This window comes from Rhipicephalus sanguineus, chromosome 2 (assembly GCF_013339695.2).
Source record: "Rhipicephalus sanguineus isolate Rsan-2018 chromosome 2, BIME_Rsan_1.4, whole genome shotgun sequence".
NCBI lineage: Eukaryota > Metazoa > Arthropoda > Arachnida > Ixodida > Ixodidae > Rhipicephalus > Rhipicephalus sanguineus.
Genome location: NC_051177.1, coordinates 120675805 through 120700771, shown reverse-complemented (window position 1 = coordinate 120700771; position 24967 = coordinate 120675805). Strand labels below are relative to the sequence as shown.

At 45.7% G+C, this 24967-nt stretch overlaps 1 protein-coding gene across 1 annotated transcript in view; it reads right to left on the bottom strand.

Moving 5' to 3' along the window:
• LOC119383595 (dolichyl-diphosphooligosaccharide--protein glycosyltransferase subunit 2) overlaps positions 1–24967 on the bottom strand; it is a 49406-nt gene that overhangs the window by 19855 nt on the left and 4584 nt on the right. The window contains exons 5-11 of the mRNA XM_037651839.2: positions 21899–21962; positions 18895–19009; positions 15530–15619; positions 14529–14636; positions 10269–10465; positions 3246–3363; positions 2135–2226 (exon numbers count right to left, since the gene is read on the bottom strand). Coding sequence (XP_037507767.1) covers positions 2135–2226; positions 3246–3363; positions 10269–10465; positions 14529–14636; positions 15530–15619; positions 18895–19009; positions 21899–21962 — 784 coding nt within the window. The remainder of the gene's footprint in view (positions 1–2134; positions 2227–3245; positions 3364–10268; positions 10466–14528; positions 14637–15529; positions 15620–18894; positions 19010–21898; positions 21963–24967) is intronic.

Below are 24967 nucleotides of genomic sequence, written 5' to 3'. Positions count from 1 at the left end.
AGGTTTGAAATGCTGCTTTCGAGACCGTGTTTCCCAAGCAGTTCGCATTAATGCCGCGCGGCGGTGATTTTTAAACGCGCTCCGTAGTTTCGCCCCACGTGGTTTCGCTATAGTTTCGCGATCGTTGTGGCAGATCGCAAAAATGTCCAGCTCCGGAAGCGCCACGCGCGCGTTGGGAGATAGCTGTTGTTGCGACTCCGCTGCCTCTGCGGCTGATGTTATCGATGCATCGAATAGCAGGAAATCCGAGGACGACGACCTTTCGTCGGACCCCACAGATAAGTCGACTTTACGATTCCACGTATATATTACGATTCCGAACTTTGGAAGGTCATTTTATTAGGGATGGGCGAATAGTAAATTTGAGGTTCAAAGCGAATCCGAAGCGAATAGTGATTTGGTTGAATAATTTCGAATCAAATAGTTCGAATAGTACTCACCACATATTATTAAGAAAAATTAGCATTTTCGTCATGACCCTTGCACAATATTTTTAAGAATTGGAACTAGGTATGAGTGAGTGTAACTTTTTTGGTTTGAAATGAAGTGGAAGAAACCTTGAACAGTACAAAAATTTTAATAGCAGTAGGGTGCAAGTTATAAGTGGTACAATACGTTACAATTTAACAATTACTAGACTTAGCGCATATAAGCCCATATAACACGCTTTTAAACTTAAAAAAAGAATATATGTACAGTTAACCTTGAAGTGTGGCTTCGCGGCAGTGCAGATTTCCCTGGATAGGTGGTTTGACGGCACAGCAACCAGACGCTGCAGTGAAACCACCTTTACAGGGAGTTATGTGCGGTGAAATACATACATATATTTGTTCATTTTGAATACTTCGAAATTTCGAATCATCTAAATTCGTATCAAAGCGAATTCGAATACCTTAATATTCGTTCAAATATTCGAAATGCCCGAACATTTGCCCATCCCTACACTTTTTGAAAAAAAAAAAAAAAATGTCAACTTATAATCGACGATATACAGTAGTCTGATGCTAAAGGATTTCTACCGGAGAAATACGCGTACATCAGTCTAAGGCTGCTATTATTAAACGAAAGTGCATAGCACTGTTAGTTTTGACATCGAATGAGGAACAAAGCACTTAAAAATGGTAAGCAGTTTGAGTGCACTAACGACTCATTACCAAACCATACTACAGCAGAACTCCGCTGTTACGTTCCTCACTGCTGCGTTTTCCCGGCTGTTACGTCGTTTTCCGCCGGTCCCAGCATAGCTCCCATAGGATACAATGTATTGGGAACCCCGCTGTTACGTCGTAACTGTCGGACCGTTCCCGTATGATACGTCGCGAAGTGCGCTCGGAGCCGACCGAGTGACTACCAAAGAGAGCGGCCATGGTGCATTTTCACGCAGTTTGGCCTCGTTTGACCGTAATATTAGCCGCATGAGAGGCGCAAGCAACAGAATCTTTCAATTGATGCAAACAAAAGCATGGCCTTCGAGATTCAAATTGCAAAGATGGCATCTATGACGTAACTGCTCGCAAAAGCAAGGCCTTCGAGATTGGCATTTACTATTGACAAAAGCATAGCCTCTGAGATTTGTATTGCACAAACATGGCGTGTATGACGTAATTGCTTGCGAAAGCAAGGCCTTCGAGATTGGCATTTACTGCTGCCATCGCGTTGGCGTAGACTCATCATCATCGTTATTTGTCGGAGAACGGGAGGAGTTCGAGCTGGTTGGAGCTCGCGTGGTCGTGCGTGCGGTTCGCAGTTGGACTCGCCGCGCCGGTCGTGATTGCGTGTGCTTAGTTCTTTCATGCCTACAGCTGTTGGTGTTAAAAAAATCACATACGTTGATTACATTTCTGTAGATGAGGCCGTCCTAAGCTCCGCGTTTCTATCCATCGAGTAGATCGCGGCTGAGCGCGCCAATTTTCGAGCTGCTCGTAAGAATTGAAATAAAATTCTGTACCACTAAATATTTTGCCGTTTTTCCTGTTTTTTGGCTCTTACGTTTCCCGTCTCTTACGTTTATTTCCTACGGTCCCTTCAAAAACGTATCAGCGGGGTTCTACTGTATAAGCTGATGTCATTTCGACACTGAGGACGGGTGCACATCACATACAAGAAACAAAGATTACATCCAACTGCTACTCACGGAGTCATTTTAGGAGCAGCTGTCTGGTCTCGGTCAGCAGTGCCAAGTTCAAGTCCAACCACTTCCACATCAGTCAGCACCTTCACGCTAAGCTGAGAGAACACGTACACAAGGTCACTCAGCATCACCGAAACACTAGTGCTAAAGCAGCACAACTGTCAATAAGTTTCCCAGTGCAGTCCATGAGGTCCTGATACAGTCACTACCTGTGGGACCCCCTTCTGCATTTCCAACCACTCAAAAAAAAAAAACTCATTCTATGAAAAAATACTGTGAATTTGATACTTTGAGGATGAGAACAAATATTTGCGAAAGCAGTGAAGTTGTATCCAATAAAAAAAACATTTTTATTATAATAAGATAACAGCAGCTGTTACACACATCCATACTGCAAAAAGGAAATACCAAATATTACATTTATAAGTTACACTTCATTGTATATCTACACTGAGTTATATTCAAGGTTGACGGTGTTAAAGCAGCACAGCTATTAAAGAAAGTTTGCTGAACCGGTAGTTAACTGCTGGAAGCATCGAGTGCTGAGAGAATGAAGTCTGACTGCATCTCCGTGAATTCAGCACTAGTGACATCCAAGTGTTTAAAACGTCTGCTCATCTGCAAATGCAATGAGCTGACATTAAAACAATAACAGAAAAAAGGGCAGAAGTTCAGGAAAAGCTGGAAACTTGAAGAGACGAAAAATTCGTGAGCACTGGCTGTCACTAGAGCCGACGTTTTGACAAGCGGACTCGTCTTCTTCAAGGCCTGAAGAAGGCAAGTCCGCTTGCCGAAACATCTGCTCTAGCGACAACCTGTGTTCATGAATTTTCCATGAAAACAATAACAAGCGAGACAACATTTAATGTGCTGTCTCTGAGTTTTGTATAACTGATTTTCAAAGCACTTGCAGGCTTACGTGTCTATCTGAGAGCATTTCCTTTCCTTTGATGGTCAAAAAGTGACTGATATGTTTGCTTTGATGCACCCTTATACATTAAAATACTACACTGTGGACGTTTGTGCCATATATTCATAATAATTGATAGCAAACTATCAACTGTGAGTTCTCTTTAGCAGAGGACAATACAGCAAAGCAAGCAACATCGCTCACCTCGGCATCGGTGTTTCCAACAAGGCGATTGTCAGCCTTGACAGGAATAGCGTTCAGGGAGAGCTGGTAGAAGCCCCGTCGCGGCTTGTTCGACACAAAGTTGAACACATACAGAGACCTGGAAGAGGGAAGAAGTAGCCATGCTTTGGCTGGTACTGAGTCACATAGTCTCGATAATGTACAGAGGTACCTCACAGATGAAGTTAATCGAGTATATCATGGGCGGGTTTTTTTCTGCAAGATGTTCGTTCTGAGGCGCGTGCTTTCCATGTGGGGACATAAAAACGCGATCTGTAGCCTATTCGTTCCAAGACTGTGGTTGGTCGCATGGTAAAACAATAACATACGTCTTACCACTCATTAAAAAACTGCGATTATGTTTACAAAAGAAGGAACAGGCTCAAGATCCAGAGATAGGCAGTGGAGCGTGGATGGAAGGGTTTACACTAAATGTTTACACCAACTGGTGCTTTTAGCAACAGCTCAGTCTAGTTCAGCATTGCCCAGCTGGATGTCTCAGAAGATACTGCTGATAGAAGTCTCCTCTTTCTGTGCTTAAATTCTTTTTATATACTATTTAAGACAGAAGAAATGATTCAGTACACATTAAGGGGGGAGGTGGGGATTGGAGCTGAAATTCTTAATTTTTGTAGTAGAGCAATGAAATTTGGCATGCTTATTGGGAAGTGCACTGAATGACTATTTACAAAGTTTCATTAAGATATCTCCAGCAGTTCTGACATTATAAATTTTTACTTGCATCATTGTTGTACCAAACTTGCAGAAAGCCTGGCGTAAAAACAAAACATGGTAAAAGCCCAAAGTTGCCCTTATATTTTAGCCCTAGGAATGGTTCATGCTATGACATTCTCCAAATATTTTTATTACCCCGATTTTTTTTACACGGAAAATTACATCCATGTTCGCATAATGCATTCGTTATTGACATGTCAAATTAGCTAAAGAGTAAGAAAATGAGAGAGTAATTCAAAAATATAGGAATGTCATAGCATAGAGAATTGACTAGGGAATACAATGCAACAGACCTCATGAAAATCCATCAAGCCATAGTCGTGCTATGCTTTCTGCAAGCGGGACAGTCGGGTCAAAACACACTTCTGAGAAAACGGGCCCTAAAGTTGCACAGCCACTACATGTAAATCAAAATGCCCTGGGGCTGTAATATTTAGTGTCTTTGCTTGCAGGGGTTTTCTTATGTCCTTGATCTTTCATTTTTCTGCACTACGTGCTTTCCTTTTTCTTTAATGGTTATTTTTGTCAGCTCTTTGAAGGGTGAGCCTATCAGGCTCAATGCCCAGACTTGCACATTAAGTCTGTGGCATGCAAATTTAGGTGTGCTGTGGCAGTTGTGGCCAAGACATTGGTGGCACAGAAATTTCTGAGTACATAGTACTTAATGAAGCGAGTTTGGCAGATAAAAATTCATCCACCCCCACCTTGATACGCTTTACGCTTCATCATTCACCCGGTCGTGGTAATGGTAGTCGGCGAGGCTTTCATTATTTCAGTACATTTACAAAAGCTTGCTGCGATACCATGCACGGCTTGAAGCGCGCCTAAATTACATCACCACTGAGTGCTTATTTCGCCGCGAAGTGCTCGGCCACGGGGTTCGGGATGTCGGTGCCCGATATGCTGGGTGGCGGCATTTCGTGGCGATGCGCAATATGCCAAGCCGCAGCGATGAAACATCGGCGTGCAATATGCTTGGCCTCGCATTTTCGGGCGCCGACGCGCGAGATTGGCGCGGTGCTTCGAGCGATCGCTATGCGATGAACTTGGGGAGATCGAGTGGCCGTGGCCATGGGGTCCGCGACGCTGCCGATGCATCAAATGCCGATCAGCGATTCCGAGCTGCCAGCGGGCGATATCATTAGTTGCTTGCAACAAAGCGCATTGCGGCTTGTTCGTTTTAAATGTCCGCAAGCACGATGTTCTTCCCCGCAAAGTTCGAATTTGTCGGCGCCGTGAATGTATAGTTAGGCCTAGCCACGACTACGAGAAGTAAGCACTGTCACGGTGTGCGCTGTCGCGGTGCCTGATGTTTCAAAGTTAGCCATGTTAGATCACGAGCACAAAAAGTCGTCCCATGGTGGTCTTCGTCACGAGGTCCGAGATGCCAACGGGCAGAACTTCTACAGTCGATCCCAGATATATCGAACTCGGATATATCAAATTATTGGCTATATCAAACAGTTGAAAAATCCCCTTGAATTTCCTATGCAAAAGTATAGGGCTGGTGCACACGTATATCGAACTCCCGCACAGCGACACATCCAATATATATCAAATGCTGTGCCACGCCGATCTCCAGGGAGTGCATTTTTCCTAACAAATGTTGGTCATTTTCGGCCGCGTTCTGACAAGTTCCGATTACTCTTGGCGTGCAGGTAACGAAAAGGCGGTGTCGTTGCATTACGTCTATCTGGTTGGTTGCGCAGCGCTTGCAAGTGCACTTGGATGCGCGATCTGTAGGTTTTAAGGCACGGGCATAGTGTTTTTTAAAGGGGCCGATTGCCGAAGGCACCAAAATGAGACGAATGCGGAGATACTTGGCAGCCTCGTCGCAACGTTCGCATTCCCTTCCCCATTTGTTCGCGCACGATGGCATGCCAGCCTGAAAAGCATGGCCTTTGAGATCTGCAACGTCGTGACATATTTTTGGCGTTTTCGGTTATAAAACGCACATCTCGGAGGCTACGCTTTTTCTTGTTTTTCACGCCAAAGCTGCGGCTGCTAGCTACAAAGCCGCAAGTGCTATCGCCATCGCCAAGATGTCGACGGTGGTGGGGACCATAGAGTTTCCTATAAGTACACTAGAGGGAACTCTGGCGCTAGTGTCTATGAGAGCTGCAACGCATGGCGCTTCAGCCAGCATGGGAATGATGGGTAGTACACGGATTTGTCTAAACTTCGTACTTTCGGCTACGTTTGGCTCGGCGTCGCCTACATCCACTTTGTCGCAAGACGAAGTTCAGCAAACGTTCAGCAGTTCCACATTACCACTTAACTTTTTTAGGCTCACCAATTCAAATCTGCCCAAAGTTCACAACGATCCATTCATTTATCCGAAAGAAAACCAGAACACATCAATAAACAAAGCCACAAGTGCGTTCGCAGCCCACAAGTACGAAGAGTAGGCAAATCTGTGTACTACCCATCATTCCCATGGTGGCTGAATGATCGCAGCGCCAGAGTCCCCTCTAGTTAATTTTAGGAAACTTTTCCTTCGTTGTTTGTGGGCAGTGACGCAGCGTTGTCTCCTGCGGCTAGAGGACTTGTGTACTTCTCGCTTCGTTCCTGACAAATCCTCATTTGGGAGACGAACTAAATAGGCTTGTACGAATATTCGAGCACATCGAATATTCGAACGAATAATACAGTATTCGAATTCGCTTCGTTTCGAATTTAAATTATTGAAAATTTTGAAGTATTCGAAATGAACGAATAGGTGTATATTAGTCCGCTTATAACCCCCCTGCAAAGGTGGTTTCACTGCGGTGGAGGAGTGCTATACCGTGAATACACCTTTCCACAAAAAAAACCGCATTGTCCGCTTGTAACCTCCTGTAAAGGTGGTTTCACTGCAGTAAAGGGGTGCTATACTGTGAATACACCTCTTCAGGAAAAGTCCGTACTGCCGCGAAGCCCCACTTCAAGGTTAAATGAACATACATATTACCCTCACATCAATTCATCATTTTTTAAGTTTAAAAACTTGTTATACCGGCTTATATGCTCCAAGCATAGTAAATTTTAAAATGTAACATATTTTACAGGTTATTATTTTCATTCTACCGAAAGCCATATCCTGCTACTATTAAAAGTTGCTTCTACTTCCTTTGAACCAAAAAGAATGACATTTGCACATGCCTTGTTATAATTAAAAAAAAAGGTTGTGCAGGTTGGTTGGGTCATGACAAATATGCTCATTTTTCTTTATAATATGTGATATATACTATTCGAATTCGATTCAAAATTATTCGACCAAAATCACTATTCGCTTCGAATTAGCTTCGAACCTAAAATTTACTATTCGCACAAGCCTAGAACTAAACATTGACCCGCTCGTAGCGATAAAATGATGACTGGTGCTTGGAACGACGTCAAGCAAAGCACCGCCACGAACTGTTTTCTTGTGGGCTTTGGTGCGAGGTGGGGACTTTGGGTGCGTCATGACCGCAGACAACTGTGTACGGTGCCTCAGTGAGTTTTGTGACTTAGCATTTCCGGGCGCACTTTCGGACAGGAGTACAGCAAGCGGCTTCATCGGCGCAGATGACGTCGCTCTTTCTGACTGCATCGATGCCAAGATCAAGGCTGACGTTGCCGATGCCGCGGAAGTGGACCCGTGCGGTTATGAAGATGCCAATGCCGCCGCTAAACAACCTTTTACAGCGCTCCAGAGCTTGCATCGGCGTTTTGAGGCCGAATGTGCTGAATTTTCTAATTTGGAAAGATTCAATGATATTTAGGATGACTTGATGAACTTGACAGTGCACTAGAAGGAAGACAAGTTTACGCACTATTTTCGTGCGAAATAATGTGCAGTAACTTGCAAAAGAAAAAGTTGCCACCTTGTTATTTAGCATACTAGTTGTGAGCGAATCATCTTAGCACTTGTTACGAATTCCGAAAACTGTTTTGAGACCTGCAGTGCATTAATATAAGCCTTAAATACGCATATTTTATATTTAGAATTATCCATATATCGAACTGTTTCGCGATCCCCTTTGAGTTCGATATATCCGGGATTGACTGTAATTGCGGGTCCCACGAGCAAACGCAATACAGGTCCAAGACGTGCTTCTGCGACGTTCGCATCGGGCTATCGCAGTCTGATGCACGGTCTGATGCTTGAGCTTCCGAGTGCAGCTGCTAATGCGTAATTATCGTTGACCAGCGAACACAAAATGAGTGCGAACGCTTCAGTAATTAGCATGATTTTCGACAGCCGTGACCCTGCAACGCGGAAGCTGCACACGACGCACACCGGGAGCGACCATCGGACCAATGGCGAGGCGTGCTGGAGCATCATGGCGGCCGCGGCCAATCGGGGGCCTCGAAATGGCCTTTAAATGTTTGCTTTTTGTGCGCTTGTTTTTAAATGGAGGAGCCAGCTGAGGCGGGGAATTTGAAGACTGAAAGATGCTCTTTCAGACGAGCCCTATATGGTGGTGCTTGGTCGCGCCGTTACGGAGCTATAATTTTTCGAAAGACGTATTCTTTTTTGTGATTTCCGCGATAATTTTCGCCACCTCAGCGGGCGCAACAATTTTTAATAGCACTTCTACGTGGTTTTCAGCGAAGATATTTTGGAATTAGATAGAAAAAGGGCTACAGAAACTGACAATGTGATTTTCAGAAAATCCGACTTTCTTGCCATTTTTCGTGACTTGATCCCCGCGTCCCCCTTAATGAAGTGAGTTTGGCAGATAAAAATTCGTCCCCTCCTTTAGCCAAGTTCATTTGTCACACCCCGCCTTGATAACCTCATCGTTCACCCGGTCGTGGAAATGGCAGTTGGCGACGCTTTCGTTATTTCAGTACATTCATAAAAGCTTGCTGCGATACCATACACGGCTTGAAGCGCGCCTAAATTACATCACCACGGAGTGCTTATTTCCCCGCCAAGTGCTCGGCCACGGGGTCCGGGAAGTTGGTGCCCGATATGCTGGGTGGCGGCATTCGGTGGCGATGCGCAATATGCCTAGCCACGGCGACGAAACATCAACGTCCAATATGCTTGGCCTCACATTTTGGGGCACCGACGCGTGAAATTGTCGCATTGCTTCGAGCGATCGCTGTGCGACGAGCTTGGCCGTGGGGTCTGCGGCACTTCCGATGCGTAAAATGCCGATATGCGATTCTGAGGTGCGAGCGGGTGATGCGATTTGTTGTTTGAAACAAAGCACATTGCGGCTTGTTCGCTTTCGCATGTCTGCTAGCACGATGTTCTTTCCCGCAAAGTTCAGATTCATCGGCGCCGTCAACACAGTTAGGCCTAGCCACGACTCCGAGCAGTAAGCTCGGTCGCAGTGTGCGCTGCTGCGGTGCCCAATGTTTCAAAGTTAGTCCTGCTCGATCATGAGCACAATATGTCGTCCCGTGGTGGTCTTCGTCACGAGGTCCGAGATGGCGATGGGCCGAACTTCCAACCGCGGGCGCAGCGGGTCCGACGAGTGAATGCAATACAGGTCTGCGATGTGCTTCTGCGATGTTCGCGACGAGCGCGTCGCGCTGTCGCAGTCTGATGCTTGAGCTTCCGGGTGCAGCTGCTAACGCGTAATTATCGTCGACCAGCGAACACAGAACGAGTGCGAACGCTTCACAAAGTAGCGTGCTTTCGACAGCCATGACCTCGCGACACGGAAGCCGCAGACGATGCACACCCGGAGCGATCATTGGACCAACGGCGAGGCGCGCTGGAGCATCATGGCGGCCACGGCCAATCGGGGGCCTCGAAACGACCTTAAACGCTTGCTTGCTTTTAAATGGAGTAGCCAGCTGAGGCGGGGAATTTGAAGACGAAGAAATGCTCTTTCAGACGAGCCCTAGATGGTGGTGCTCAATCGCGCCGTCGCGGAGCTATAATTTTTTTCAAAAACGCGTTCTTTTTCGCAATTTCCGCGATAATTTTCGCCACCTCAGAGGGTGCAACAATTTTTACTAGCACTTCTACATGTTTTTCAGCGAAGATATTTTGAAATTAGATAGAAAAATGGCTACAGAAACTGAAAATGTGATTTTCAGAAAATCGATTTTCTTCCATTTTTCACGACTTGATCCCCGCGTCCCCCCTTAAATACAAATTTGCGCTAAGCAATGAGCAAAGCCTCACTTCGTGCTAACAGATGCGTGCGGCAACTTATACTCCTACATTATGTGTACATTTTCGTAGAACCTATGCTACCGGATGGTGTCAGCATCCTCTAGCTAAACACAAAAACAGCCACAGCACCATCTGGCTACCGCTAGTTGTAGCAACAATGCACAACTCACGGATCCTCCTTGGCCGGTGCGAACGGTTTCCTCTCCATCACAACTTGGCTGTCGAGCAGCCTGACGGCCTTGTTCAGCAACACAGAGAGGGGACCCAGGGGAGAGCCCAGGACGTCCGTCACTTGCACGACAACGGTGGGCGAGGCCTTGCTCAGGGCGCCAGAGCCCGACAGGCTGGTTGCCACAGGAACGTGGTACTGAAATATGCAAGGTTCGCATGCAGGCGAATGCTTACAGAGTGTTCAAAATGAACTGAAATTATGAACAATGATACAAGTTTATAACAGTGCCGTATCACAACAGTGCAGGCTTTGAAATGCCTGAATAATTACAAAACTGAGTTTGGGGTTATTCAGGAAGAGAAATGGCAGCAACAAAGCTGCTCTGCAGACAATGCCTACATGTATGTGCCATAAACCCTAGTTTCACATGATCACATAGGCCTTCACGGGAAAACAGACCCCTTTTAAAAGGGGTGATGAACCACTTTTCCAAGTAATTAGTGAATGACCTCAGTAAGGCACCGTCCACTGACCAAGGGGAGCTAAGTTGCTCGCACTGGCCCGTCCCAAGTTCACTAACATTGGCCATTAGGGGCACACAGAAAACAGATGCGTGCACGCATCCCCCGTGTAGCCCGGCCACAATCTGCCCACTCAAGCAGGGAGGGAGACACGTGCATTGCGTTCCATTTTGACTGACACCGTCTCATTATTGCTTTTTTTATCCGCTAGGCTTTGCGTTTTGGCACTGCAGTCGCACTAGAAAACTCGACTGTATGGTTCCTATATAAGCGCATTGCCTCACAAATCGATTGCCGCAAAAATTTCTTGACTCCGTCAAGAACGAGTGGAGTTACAAGGGTTTGTTGCGTGCTTTAAGGGGGGACGTGGCTTTGGAAAACCAACTTTCTTATAACTTAACAGATGTTGATGAAAATTGGTACAAATATTCAGCATGTCTCCCTGCTGCTTCTAAAAAAGTTTCAGAGTGATATCTTCAGAACTCTTTATTCAATTAAATTTTTATTTCTTGCATTTTCTTGCACTTTGCGCAATGCCTGGAGAGTTTAAAAAAAGGACTAGAAGGCTAGGTGAATATTTGTTGCATAGCTAAATGCACGCTGAGTGTCATGACATTCTTGCTTTATTTTTTTTGCAACACAATATTCTTGCATTGCGATTCTTTTTGACACCTTCAAATCGGGCACACTCTTGGGATGAACGAGTAGTCACTTCGTAAAATTACAAAGCGTCAAAGTGAGAAATAAAGAATGTCACGACATGCATTGTAGTCTAGGAAACGTGACAAAAGAAACGGAGTCAAAATAGGCCAAACGGTTAGGAAGAAAATGGCTGCGCAAACTTGGCAGGCAGGCAAAAAGGCACTTTTGAGAAAACGGCTCTCGAAGTTTCACCTTGCGTCCAGTGATCTGGAATGCACCAGGATCATAGTTTTTTGTGTTCTTAGTGATGTGAGGTCTCTTGAGCATTTGGTGCTTGCTTTGGTGCACTTTTGATGCCTTTTTTTCCCGTGTGGCATCCTTCTCTGCAGCTCATTGAATGGAGTGCTTTCCAGGCTTCGGGCCAAGTGATGCACAAAACTCTCTATAAGCATGGAGGGTGCCAGTATTATACTTGCAGACTGCCTCATTGACAGCTGTTTCGGCGGCAATCAGTGAAGCATTTAGCTCTTCTGGTAGAATTGACCAAACTACCGAATGAAGACTCTCGGCCGCATTTTGACTTTTTTTTTTTTGGCAACAGCCGAGCAACTGAGGGTGGTCAGGTTTTAGTAGACTGGCAGCAATGCAGTGCTGCCAATTTATACGTGTGCGGTGGTGGAGCCTTGCCTTCAGCTTCTGCAGCACGGTACTTGCACCAGCTCAGGGACCCAAGTGGACCGAATTCATGGCGTGGCTCCTCATCTCTCGAGGTGACATGATGGAACGTTGCCATTATGGCCTTTTGCATGTCATCAATGTCAACGTTGTCACGGATAGCCATACCATAACCAGTCAGTCTTTTAAATTAATCAGGTCTTGAGTCAGGCCGGCCCATCCTCCAAGTGGTTGATCTTTTTTGCTTCTTGATACAGGTGTTGGCAGAGCTGTACCCATCCTCTTTTTGACATGATTTATACAGTCTTCTTTAGCCAATGGAATAAATCCGTATGTTCTTTCTTCAGAAAGAGTCAGGGAAGTATCACTGTCTCCATCAAACATTGGATGTATGTCGGAGGTCATTCTTTCCAGTGAGCTTCTGAATAAAATTAAGGTGGGGGTCGTGGCATTCAGTACCAACTTTCTTATTCCTTCGTAGGTTTTCATGAAAATTGGCACACTTATTGCAAACATTTCTGGGATGAAATATATGAGCAGTTTATTCAATAACGCGAGTTGGTCAGATATAAATTCAACTCCCTGCTTCACACACGCCACGCTCATTTGCAAACCTCGCCTGTGATGCGTTTCGTCATCCACTCGGTCGCGGAAACGGTAATTTGCGAGGCTTTCGTTATTTTAGAAGATTCATCAGAGCTAGCGGCGATACCAAGCACGAATCCAAGCGTGCCTAAATTGCATCACCAGCGCTTTCTTTCATGCCGATGTACTCGGCCGCGGGGTCCGGGAAGTCGCGCACTATATGCTGGCTGGCGGCATTCAGCGACAATACGCTGTGCTCAGCCGCGGCGACGAAAAATCGGCGCGCGTAACGTACTTGGTCTCTCATTTTGCGGCACCGACGCGCGAAATTGCTAGCCGCTGCTCGGAGCGGTCAATGCGCGACGAGCTTGACCGGGAGTCCGCTGCCGATGCGTAAAGTGCCCATCCGCACTTTCGAGTAGCCAGTGGACGATGCGATTTGTTGCTTGCGACGAAGCACAGTACGGCTTGTCCGCTAGCGCGATGTCCGTGCCCGCAAAGTTCGGATTCGTCTCGTAAACCAGCGCCGTAAGCGGAGTTAGGCCTAGCCACGACTCCGAGCAGCAAGCTCGGTCACGGTGTGCGTGGCCGCGGTGCCCGATGTTTCAAAGCACGTCATGTTCGATCGCGAGTACAAAGAGTAGTCCCGCGAAGTTCTTCGTCACGGAGGACGAAGTGCTGACAAGCTGAACTACCCGAGACGCGCATCTGCGATGTTCGCGACGAGTGCGGCACGCTACCGTCTATCGTACACTGATGACGGCGCTTCCGCTTGCAGCTGTCAAACTACAGGGTAATCATATTCTAAATTATCGTCGACCCGTGTACACAGAACGAGAGCGGACGCGTCACTAAGTAGCGTGATTTTCGACAGTCGTAACATCAGGTAACATCGCGACGCGTAAGCAGCAGACGACTGTCCTCTCGAAGCGAGCATCGGACCAATGGCGAGGCGTTCTGGAGCAACATGGCGGACGCAGCCAATCGGAGGCCTCGAAACGACCTTCAGAGATTTGCTTTTTGTGCGCTTGTTTTTAAAGGGAGGCGCCAGCTGAGGCGGGGAATTTGAAAAGGAAGAAATTCCCTTTACGGCGAGCTCAAAATGGCGGCGCCCGGTTGTACCGTTGCGGAGCAAGAAATTTTTGAAAAGCACTGTTTTTTTGCGATCTCCACAATAATTTTCGACACCTCAGCCTGCGCAACTAATTTTTTAAAGCACTTCTAGGTGGTTTTCAGTGAAGATATTTTGGAATCAGATAGAAAAAGGGCTACAGAAACTGAAAATGTGATTTTCAAAAAATCGATTTTTTTGCGATTTTGCGCGATACGAAAGCCGCGTCCCGTGCTTTATCTCTTCTCTCGTTACGATGAGCACACTGGAATCTACACAGGGTGAGATGGCACGGAAGAAAGAAATTACGTCAGTGGCCCCCCCTCCCCTGAAATTTTTCCGTTTTGCTTGCATATATATACACGCACACATACAAATGTACGCACGAACATAAATAAAGTATGGTGGAACCCCCCCCCCCCCCCAAAGAAAAAAAAAAAAATTTCTGGCTACGCACCTGAGAAGCCAGAAATTTTAACTGCCTTCTACTGGAATACGCAGCTCTTATCTTGTAATTAGCCAAGCGTTTATAAAAGAACCCAGCAAAATCATTTAATCTTGCATGCGTAATTTCACTGGAGATGGGCACTTTTCGCTTCGGTTGATAGAATTTCCTGTCAACGCACTCTCAGAGATCCTGGGATCCGAGTCATACACAGGTTCGCTGTAAAATGGGCTGAAAGGGACAATACGCTGAATTAAAAAAAATGCGATGCTCAATTACCGAGTTTGTTGCGAGCAGCTTGAGCACGTCGTACAAAAGGGCCGCTCCCTTGACTGGCTGGACGTTCTTGCGGGATAGCAGGTAGTTGGCAAACTTGAGCACTTGCTCCTGGAAACAAAAAGAAAAGAAAACAAAACAGTTGGGCTGTATTATCGGAAAATTCACACCATGCCATAAAGCAACCATGCTGTAATTCTAACGCTCCCTTGCCACTGATTCAAAGAATGGCAGTTTTTCTTTGTTTACGAGATGCGTTTGCATAAGTTGTGTTACTTCGGGACGTGATCCCAACTGCTTACTTTCAGAAGTACTTATGGAAGTGCACAATGAGAGATTACGATAAACCAGAAAAAAAAGAAACAGGTTAAAACTGGGAAAGCAAACTTTACGTCGACGTGATTCTCAGTCTGCGAATATGGTGCAACACCAGATGCTCACCTCTACTACAGGTGCTTACCACGCTGATCGTTGCCTTATGGAAAAATTAAGCGCCACTAAATGTGATCGATCACGAAAACTGATGCCACATATCAATATCTTTCTGTACAACAAACTTTGTGTTTTAAAACGCTGAATTTCCTCTGCTTTTGAAATTTAAGTGGCATTGGTGAAAAACCTTTTAAGATTTGCATATTTTGGTGTTCCTATCATAAATTGACATGATAAAGGGGCACAATGGCAAAAGCTTTAGAAAAACAGAAGAAGAGAGCCCCAGACTTTCCCCTTTTTAACCTCGTCAAGCTATGCACCAACTCGCTGCTCCTCTGGTTGTAATATTTACACACGCGCTAGCTTTTGCCACGAAAGCTTGAAACATTGCATTGAAGTCCACAGACACTATGATTCGTCAGCTAGCACAGTACTTAAATAGTAGATGGAGCTGGCACGACAGTGTGATACCGTGCAACAAAGAAGTCTCAATCGCTCAGCCTCGGCTTAAGGAAGCACAGCAGATCAATCGTTTTAACATCGTCAAGTTAAACAACACTAGAAATACATGCCTTAGTGACTGTTGGAGCCTTCTTGGCAGCTTCGGCAAGACGATACACGCCGCTCAGGATTGTAGCGGTGACACTGAGGCCTCCCTCAAACTGCGTACCCAAAAAGAAGCAGCAAAAGTCAAGCCTTGGAGCAAAAAATAAGCGGGTAAGTCAAGTGAAAAACCACACAGCAGAAACCTGCACCAGAAGACGGGCACTCAATTTCATTCACGTCACGCACCTGCCAAAACACTTGTGCCTTGTAATGTTCAGCTACGTAATTCCAATAAATCGTTGCAAAATCATTTACCCTTTCACTAAAAGAAACCCCTATCACTATGAAATTATGACCCACACAGAACATTCTGCGTGTTCTTCCACACAAATCACACCTCCACGCAAATTAAGCCATGTACCATATTTACTCGAATCTAACGCGCACCTTTCTTCCGGTAAAACGAGTCCAAAAATGGCATGTGCGTTAGAATCGAGTACCGAAAAAAAAAAAAAAAAAGAAACTCGGTTATCATATTGCCATCGGCATTTCAAAATGGCCGCCTCCTACGCACCTTGGCCATTTCTGCCATTATTGTTTCAGTTCGTACGTGTGCTGAGGAGATTGTCATCCCGTTCTGCGTTCGCATCGACGGCATGGGAGTGCCGACTCCAAATACTCGACGAGTGCACCACGATGCCGCATTTAAAAGAATGGTTATTACATGTGCAGAGACTGACGGAAATCAGGCCGCATCGCGGTCGTTCGGAGTTCCCAAAACGTGCATGCGAGACTGGCGCAAACAGAAGCAGAAGATGTTTTACAGCAAAGCTTCACGAAAAGGCTTCTGTGGACCAAAGCAGGGCCGGTTTCCCGAAATTGAAGAGCGTTGACAGCGACAAGGACTGATCCATTATGCGACTCTTATCGCCGCCGTAGTGGTGACAGTTTTAGCGGCAAGGCCCACCTTTTGACTTTGTGTTTTACTTTTTTGAAACTTTAGTTCTTCAAAACCCAAATACTTGTTCTTCAGAATGTGCGAAGTTTGACTCCTACGGACTTTTTTTGCTCTTTTCTCTCACGAAAAATGGGTGCGCGTTACAATCGATGTATTACTTTACTTTTTTTTTTTTTTGGTCGCGGAAAACGGGTGCGCGTTACAATCGAGGGCGCGGTAGAATCGAGTAAATATGGTATACAATTTCAGCTATGCAGATCATTTTCGCTTTGGTCTGTCGGCTTGGATGCCCTGTTATCATGGACACACAACAGCAGATAACTTATACAATTCACTGCATGGATCTTGAACGACCTTGAATGCGTTGGGTGGCAGTCTGTTGCGAGCATGGCACACACTGAACCACAACATGCATACTAGGCGAACAAATTTAAGGCATATGTGTCCATTAGAAGAGAACCTTAATGAAAGCCAGCAGATAATGAAGCCAGGAACGGTATAAGGGACATTAATTGTGCTGTTTTAAGTGTATTGTAATAATTGTGATGTAGATGCAAAGGAAGTAAACGAAAAGACAACTTGTCGCTGATAGGGACCGAACCGGCGACCTTCGGATCCGTCTCAGGTTCGGTCCCTGCCAGCAGCAAATTGTCTTTTCGTCCACTTTACTTTCTTCACATTTATATTGTAATTACTACAATGCACTTGAAAGAGTGCAGTTAACATCCCCTATACCTGCCTTAGCTTCATTTTCGGCAGGTTTTCATTAAAGGGACACTAAAGGCAAATATTAAATCGACGTTGATTGTTGAAATAGCGGTCCAGAAACGTCGTAGTGCTACTTTTATGCCAAGGAAGTGCTTATTTTGAAATAAAATCACGTTTTAGTGGTCCGCATCGCATTAGCGAACTTCAAATCACCCGCCTGAAATCAGTCTTTCACACGTCACTTCTGCCGTGCCCAACGTTGCCCGCCTTTACTGCGCGGCGGCGTGCACTGGAGACGTGCACCGCCGCGTGTACGCCGCCAATCGGGCATCCGGCAACATCACATGCATGCGGCATTTTGTCGAACTTTCTGTCAGAGCGACTTTCACGAGCGCGCAAAACGCACGCGGCAGTACGCGATACCTAGACTACCACTGAGACACGACCGTGTGAGCGAAGCAGGGCGCCGGGCGAAGCACAGTTCGGCGAAAACGGAACCTTTGAACCACATGCGGCGTCCCCCATGGCAACGCCAAAGAGGTTCTTTTTTCCATGAATCAAACAGAAACGAACAAGCAGCATTTTATTACGTCTCTTGAAGCACGGAAGGTTCTTTTTTTATTGCTGCTAGTTTGATTACTAGTGTATAATTGTAGGCAGACTCTCATACGTCATCGGGATCATTTTCAAAATGTGCCACTCGTGGCGCTCATCGTGTGATACATTTAGCTTAATTTCTCGGTAACTAGGGCACTGCTGTTGATAATATTGCCGTTTTAGACGTTGTCATACATTGAGCTTTCACTCTGACATAAGTTGTTATTTGCCTTTAGTGTCCCTGTGTCAAACAAAGAAATGAGTAGTAGGGTACACATTTGGGCTGTTTGGTTCACGATTGTGAATGGAAAACAGCGCTAAAAGACGGGACAAGAAAGGACACGATATCACGGCGCTGAATAACAACCAAATGCGTTTTATTCCTTCAGTCAGCATAAATAGTGCGCATTCCAATAGTGGTGAAGTATATTTATGCTGACTGAAGGAATAAATCACATTTGGTTAGTCAGCGCCGTGGTCTCGTGTCCTTTCTTGTCCTGTCTTTTTAGCACTGTTTTTAACTTGTAAAGAAACAAGCCCTCGAAAATTCCCTTCCTTCATTCATTAGAAGATAAAGTGACACTTGGCACGGTGTTTGAAAAGTTCATGTTGCTGACAAGAGCCCACTTTGGCCCTTGATCTTTGCAGCATACAGTCTCAATAATTTCCTTCCTTTCTATGTAAGATAACCATCACTCAATTTAGCACTTCAGACACTTCGCCTTCAAGGCAATGTGAGGGTCGTTACTACTACTAGTCCCACTGCAAGCGGCCACCAGTCAACTGCCGTCATTCTGATGTTCCACCTTGTCAACTGTCTTAAATGCATGAATTGGGGTGGGGTGGGGGGGGGGGGGGTGGCAGAGACCTTGTCCAGTCATCTATGTCCTTCACATAATGTTTACCACATTTTGTATTCATTTTATATTCACGATAGTAATCAATGGAAGTAATCTATACATAACCAACAATTGTCCCTCACGTATCTGCAGGCAGCATTTTAGTCATTCTCGGAACAAACAAGTTCGCATATCTGAGGACTAAGATCCAAACAGACCATGTTCTTGACACAGGAAGACAGACAAGATTTTTCACGCAGCACACGTACTCATCAGCAGGCACGCTCACCTGAAGAAGGTCAGTGCCGACTTCGTCAGCTTGCACGATGGCATCCTCGATGCGGTCCATGAATGGGGTCAGGTTTCCACCCAAGACCGAAGCCACGTGGAAAGCGTAGCCCAGGCTGCATATATATAGTACAAGGTAAATGAATGCGAAGAGCAGAAGGATTCAACAGAAGAACAGACATTCTGTTGCACTGACAAACTCAATGGTCCAATCGGTATTCTTTAGTTTGATGGTGAGGAACTTGTATGCTGTAGGCGACACAAACTGTTCCTCATGCAAGGAGCTCTCTGAGAATAAGTTGGTGGGTTCCTGTTTTGCCTTGTTTTAGGCCTATTTAGTAGAGCTGTGCGAATAGCAAAATTTTGGTTGCGAAGCGAATTCGAATATTGAAGTGTGAGTGCGAATCGAATCGAATATTTTTCGAATATTTATCGTATATTTCTAGAATATTTCTAGAATATTTTTTGAATACTTCGAAGTGAAATTGCAGAAAAAAAAGTTAGAGAGGATTCCTAAGCATATTCTTATGAGATAGCAACATGAAAGTGTTTCTTTTTGCTGGTTGATGAAGCGCAGGCGGGGTGGTGTTTCATAGTTGTCTTATCAAGAATGAGGCAATGTAGAGGCCGATTTCTATTTATGTACATGATTTGGTGCAACCAAAGTGTTGCTGACAACACTTAACACATGATAGGCAAAGTTGCCATTTCCTCAGCCTCTCCTCCTCTTTCAACTTCTGTGGAAGCCCAACTGATGTGGCGGACAAGGATGTGCTCCCTTCAAGTCCGGAGTTCCAAATCTGTCTCGTAGACGTCGATATATAAGAACATCTGAAATTTTGGATGCTAAAAAGCTTCGGCTTCCGATTTTTCGGACTTCCTGCCCAAATTTCAGGTCCAAAACAGCATTAATTGAGCCCCCACCTCTGCCACATCTTTCATCTCCATATTGGAACCAGCGTTTTCTTGAGTTGATCCATTTGCGACCGTAACAGAGCTTGAAAGGCAGCTTTGCCGCAATACCGGGGTGTGATGAGGTGAAGCAAATTGAAAAGCTAAGGGCCACTTTCAATCGGACGTTAACTGTGTCTTGGCAAAGTTCGACCGTAACGAAGCTTGAAACGCAACTTTGCCGCAATACCGGAGTGTAATGAGGTGAAGCATATTGTCACGCAAAGGTCAAGAAGCACACTTTAATTAATAGCTTAAACTGGGCGAACTTGTGCCCTATAAACAAACAAGTTAGATAAAACAATGGCTGTGTCTATCCAGCAGGAACGCCTTCCTCTTGTTCACCAGAGTTCGGCACCTCTTCTTCTTTTCTTGTCCCGTGCAGTTCGCACGTGCCTGAGTTGTCAGCGGTGATCCTGGCGTGCTCCATCGACGCTTTGCTTCCTCTGTTTCCCACGCACGCCGTAGACGACGTGGAGGGCGTAGCAACTGCTGGGGCGCGTAATCTGAATGTATCTTGCGTCAATATTGAAAATCTAGGGACCACTTCCAATCGGACGTTGACTGTGTCTTGGCAAAGTTCGACTGTAACGGAGCTTGAAAGGCAGCTTTGCCGCTATACCGAGGTGTGATGAGGTGAAGCATATTGAAAATCTAGGGGCCACTTCCAAGTGGACGTTGACTGTCTCTTGGCAAAGTTCGACTGTAACGGAGCTTGAAAGGCAGCATTGCCGCAATACGAGAGTGTAATGAGGTGAAGCATATTGAAAATCTGAAGAGGTCACTTTCAATCGGACGTTGACTGTATTTGTTTTTGGGAAGTTCGAATAGTAAAATTCCAGTGCGAATCGAATCGAATAGCAAACACTATTAGAAAAATATTCGAAATTTCGAATATTCGCACACCCCTAATATAAACACATCTCGTATAACGAAAAGTTGTGTGCGAGCCCACTGTCACTGGCCATCGTGGACAAGGTACATGGACTGTTTCAGGCTTGACCGAGAGATTACCAAGTGTCTGTTAACTGATGTCGGAGTGCTTCAGTGACGGTAACGGTGACAATGTGTCAGTATTTCCACGCGCGTTCAATAATAATATTTGTTGGGGTTTAACGTCCCCAAACCACGATATGATTATGAGAGACGCCGTAGTGGAGGGCTCCGGAAATTTCGACCCCCTGGGGTTCTTTAACTTGCACCTAAATCTAATCACACGGGCCTCGAGCATTTTCGCATCCAGGCCACGTGTGTTTATAAACTTTACTTTGATGTATTCAGGTTTCAGCCACAAAAATATTAGCAACGCTTGGCGCAGACAGTGCCGCAATGCTTGAGAAGCTTCGCAATTACTTGAGATCATTCTGTTAAGATTACACGCAGGACGCGAATAGTCAAGTAACTTGCTTGATGCCTTCTGTAAGGCCTGTTCCGAATTTTTAAAAAATTCAGAGCCCTTCCACTAACTGGGAGGATGGAAGCCAGTGAAAGTGGCTTCACGTCGTTTTCGTGCCAATTCGCGCTTCTGTTGGCGCTCCTTCAGTTCCCGCAGTACTCCCTCCGAGCGAATGACATGTGTCCGTCCCATAGCGAGTTCAAGGGGCAACTGCTGATAACAGCGCTAGCACGATCTCTACGTCACGAGACAAAGGGGCACAACGTTTGTTGGGAAGTGCCGCTGTCGAGTATCGCGACATTTGTGAGAGGCATCAGCAGTGGTGAGAGGCATCAGCAGTGGCGAGGAGGAACCTATGGTGAACAGCAGGTGAGGGGGACCAAAAATTTTTTTTCTACACATCTTTTGTCTATGGGCGCAATCCACCGGATTTTAGTCGCATAGAGCTTTGGTGTTAAAAAAAAAAGGAAAAAAAAAGTCAGCTCCTAACTAGTGTACAGTCCTGTCGTTCTTGTCTTTCTGTTGTCTTTAGCAACAAAGGAATAATGCATTGAAAAATGCGCAATACTTGCAGGCAGCTTTGCTGAAAATGCGAAAAATTAAAGGTGTCGAATGGCACACCTATTACTGCGTAGAGAGTGCTAACTGTGCCACTTACTTGACCATGTTGTCGTCTTTCTTGAGGGCGGCAAGCAGCAGCTGGCTGACCTTAGCAGAGTCCACTTTAAAGGACAGAAAAGGTAAATACACATGAACATGTAGTAGTACAGTGCCTTAGGCACAATTTTACATGTGTGCCGAGCTTGTCATAATGTATTTAACATGCAGTCTCAAATGATTGCTAATAGACTAGAGCAAATTAACGCTTGAACAAGTTAATGAACTACCACTCAACAGACAATCCAGTAAGTTAAATGACAAACTGCTATTTTCCTGCAAGTGCACATCAGCTTATTCGTTCCACAAAAAATGGCACTCGTGGTTAATACAGCTTGACAATACAATGAGAAATCTTACTTCATTTTTGTCCGTAAATGCGCCTTTAATCTTTAAGCTACTATCACATAAGTTCCGCAGATGTTGCCAGTTTCCTGTTTGCTTGCATTCTGTGGGAAAGTAATTTGAAAAAATTGAAATGTAATGAGACAAGTGGCAGTCTTTTTCTTTTTCTATTATGAAACTTTCTCACAGGTGGTGTTGCATTCGCTGAGGATATCGTTGATCTCAGATTGGTTTGCTTCTGGCCAGAAAGTGTTTTTTAGTCGGCTTATCACCGTTATCGAGTCATGACCGAGCTGCTGCATGTGAAAGTTCCTGAATGTTGACGCCAGTTGTATATCGAAGAGTCTTGTATACAATGGCACAGTAGCACACATCCCACAAACAGTGCTGTGTATTTTCAAATGCACACGAGCACCAGTGATCCCTCCTGAATATTATAGTAGCATGTGCAAAGATCGGATAGACTGTACTCATCCATTCAAGTCCTCATGATTGTGATGCCACCATCACTCTTCTTTTTAGTGTTGCTTGTTTGCTTGGATGCGAGTTTTCTCGATAAGAAGCTAGCTCCTTAACTCATGTATCTGGTAGTGTGTGATCTACCGCTACAGCACGACAGCATTAATGTTGTCGCATGACAACCATGCTCTTCAGTGCTAAATTTCGTAGCATGCAAGTGATACTGTGCTATTCCTATGCAACTTCAAATGCATCCAATAGACCTCTCCCTGTTTGCAAACAGTGTGACGTCACTGGCAGTGTCCCGCCCCCAAGTCCCGCCTTCGGAGATGGGGCTGGTTGGCAAGAAAGTTCCACCGGCGGGGATCTCTCTCCATAAGGGGTATTCAGACGGAGGAGAAATGCTCGGGGGGTAAAGGCGGAGCCTAGTGACGTCAGCTCGCGAGGAGAGGTCTCCACAAATGCCCCCCACTCACACGGACGAGGCAAACGGAGGGGGAGACCAGTGTTACTAGACTACTCTGGTGGCTTGCACCACCCGTTTGACGAGCTGCTGACGACGAGCTGCAGACGACCATCCAGCTGCAGACTGGACACCCACTGCCGCTCTCTGCAGGAGCAAGTGCAACAATGTGGCCAAACAAGAGCCCGAAATTCCGCCACATCCCCCACCGCAGGGGGATCGTTTGTCCTTTCGGGGAAAACGTCCCCGTCTCCTCCGAGGAGGCGCGGGGGGTTCACGCCCACTCGCTAATCCGTGACGTCGCGGTCACGTGATACGCAATTTCCCCGTCTCCCCTGAGCATTCCTCCCCCGTCTGAATACCCCTATAGCAGCGCTGCGTGTGTCTGCGTTACTTCGATAGAAGTTTTTGCAAATTGCTATTTTGTGAACTCACAGCTGTTAGAAGGAAGAGTTACTGCCTGTAATGAACGATTCCGTTAGGTCAACGTATGATTTGCTCGTCGTGGATGGCAGCCATAAAAAAATCTTATGCTCCTCGAAAGCGAACGTTGTACATTTTCACGACGACTGGTGTTTGGAGAAATATTAGCATGGAATGGATGTGAACGTACTCAGTTTCTGTCGCGAAATCTGCACTGCAGTTTTAAACGATGTACAGCATTCGCAGCTACTGTGCGCGAGGTCACGAATTAGATTCTCACACACGCGGCGCAAAATTCTGATCAGAGATAATTAAAGAAAAAAAAAACACGAAGGAAACGCTCATTAGTCATTGGCGTGCGTTCGGTTAACAAATCCCCGTGAAAATTCAAGCGAAGTCTTCCCCTACGGCGTTCCTCATAATCCACTGAACAATTTTGAGATGTTAAACACAATAATTTAGTTTTAAATAATCGCTTGCGCGGTTATTTCGCTGTATCTGATGCCTATAACGTGTTTCCATACTTACTCCCCTTTTTTAGACTTGGTGCACAAACTCGAAATGTCACTTCATAAATATCTAGCCGTAAAGATAAGCTAACTAGAATATGACAAACAAGAATCTCGACTGCTTCCATTAAGACGTACATCTCCAATAAAAGGCGATACGCGTATGGTTCTGGATATTCGCCGTGGTAAACCATACGTGCATGTTCCGCAATGCTAAAACACGCTGGTAGCTCATGCGTAGTCTCACCTTTGAGCCCGGACATCACGCACTTATTTTTTTTTCTTTGTGCACACAGCACAAACACTGAGATGTGCGCACGTGGTACGCACTCGCAGATCATCGCGTCAAATAAAATGTCCAATCCTGATGTTCCGTCGACAACCGGTCACTGCAAATGGCCCTGTTACACACAACGTGCGCCAATGTTTTCGCAAACAAGATGCATCCTTATTCACACAGCACATAACACACGCAATATTGTCAGTTTCAACGTCCGTAAAGGTGAACCGATATCGTCGCTGCCTTTCAACGCACAGTACATGCCACAGTAAACGCGACACATTTTCGAGGACGATGCCGCTGTTCCTCGCACAGACCACCACGTGGGTTCACTTCTCCTAGGTAAACAGCCAGCAGCGTGGCAAATTTTTCATCACGCAGTCCGCGACACATTTATATGCTCTTTGACACATACCACAAATAATCTTGGAACCGAAAGATTAAGGCAAAGGTTCAAAAGAAAAAAAAAGAACGTGCGCCAAACAACGTGTGACTGTACCACGCTGAGCCGGTAGCGGGAGTGTTTTGCCAACCGTGTTTGACAACCGTGCGCCGAGAGGTCACGTGACCTGACGTCACGGGGCGTGAGTG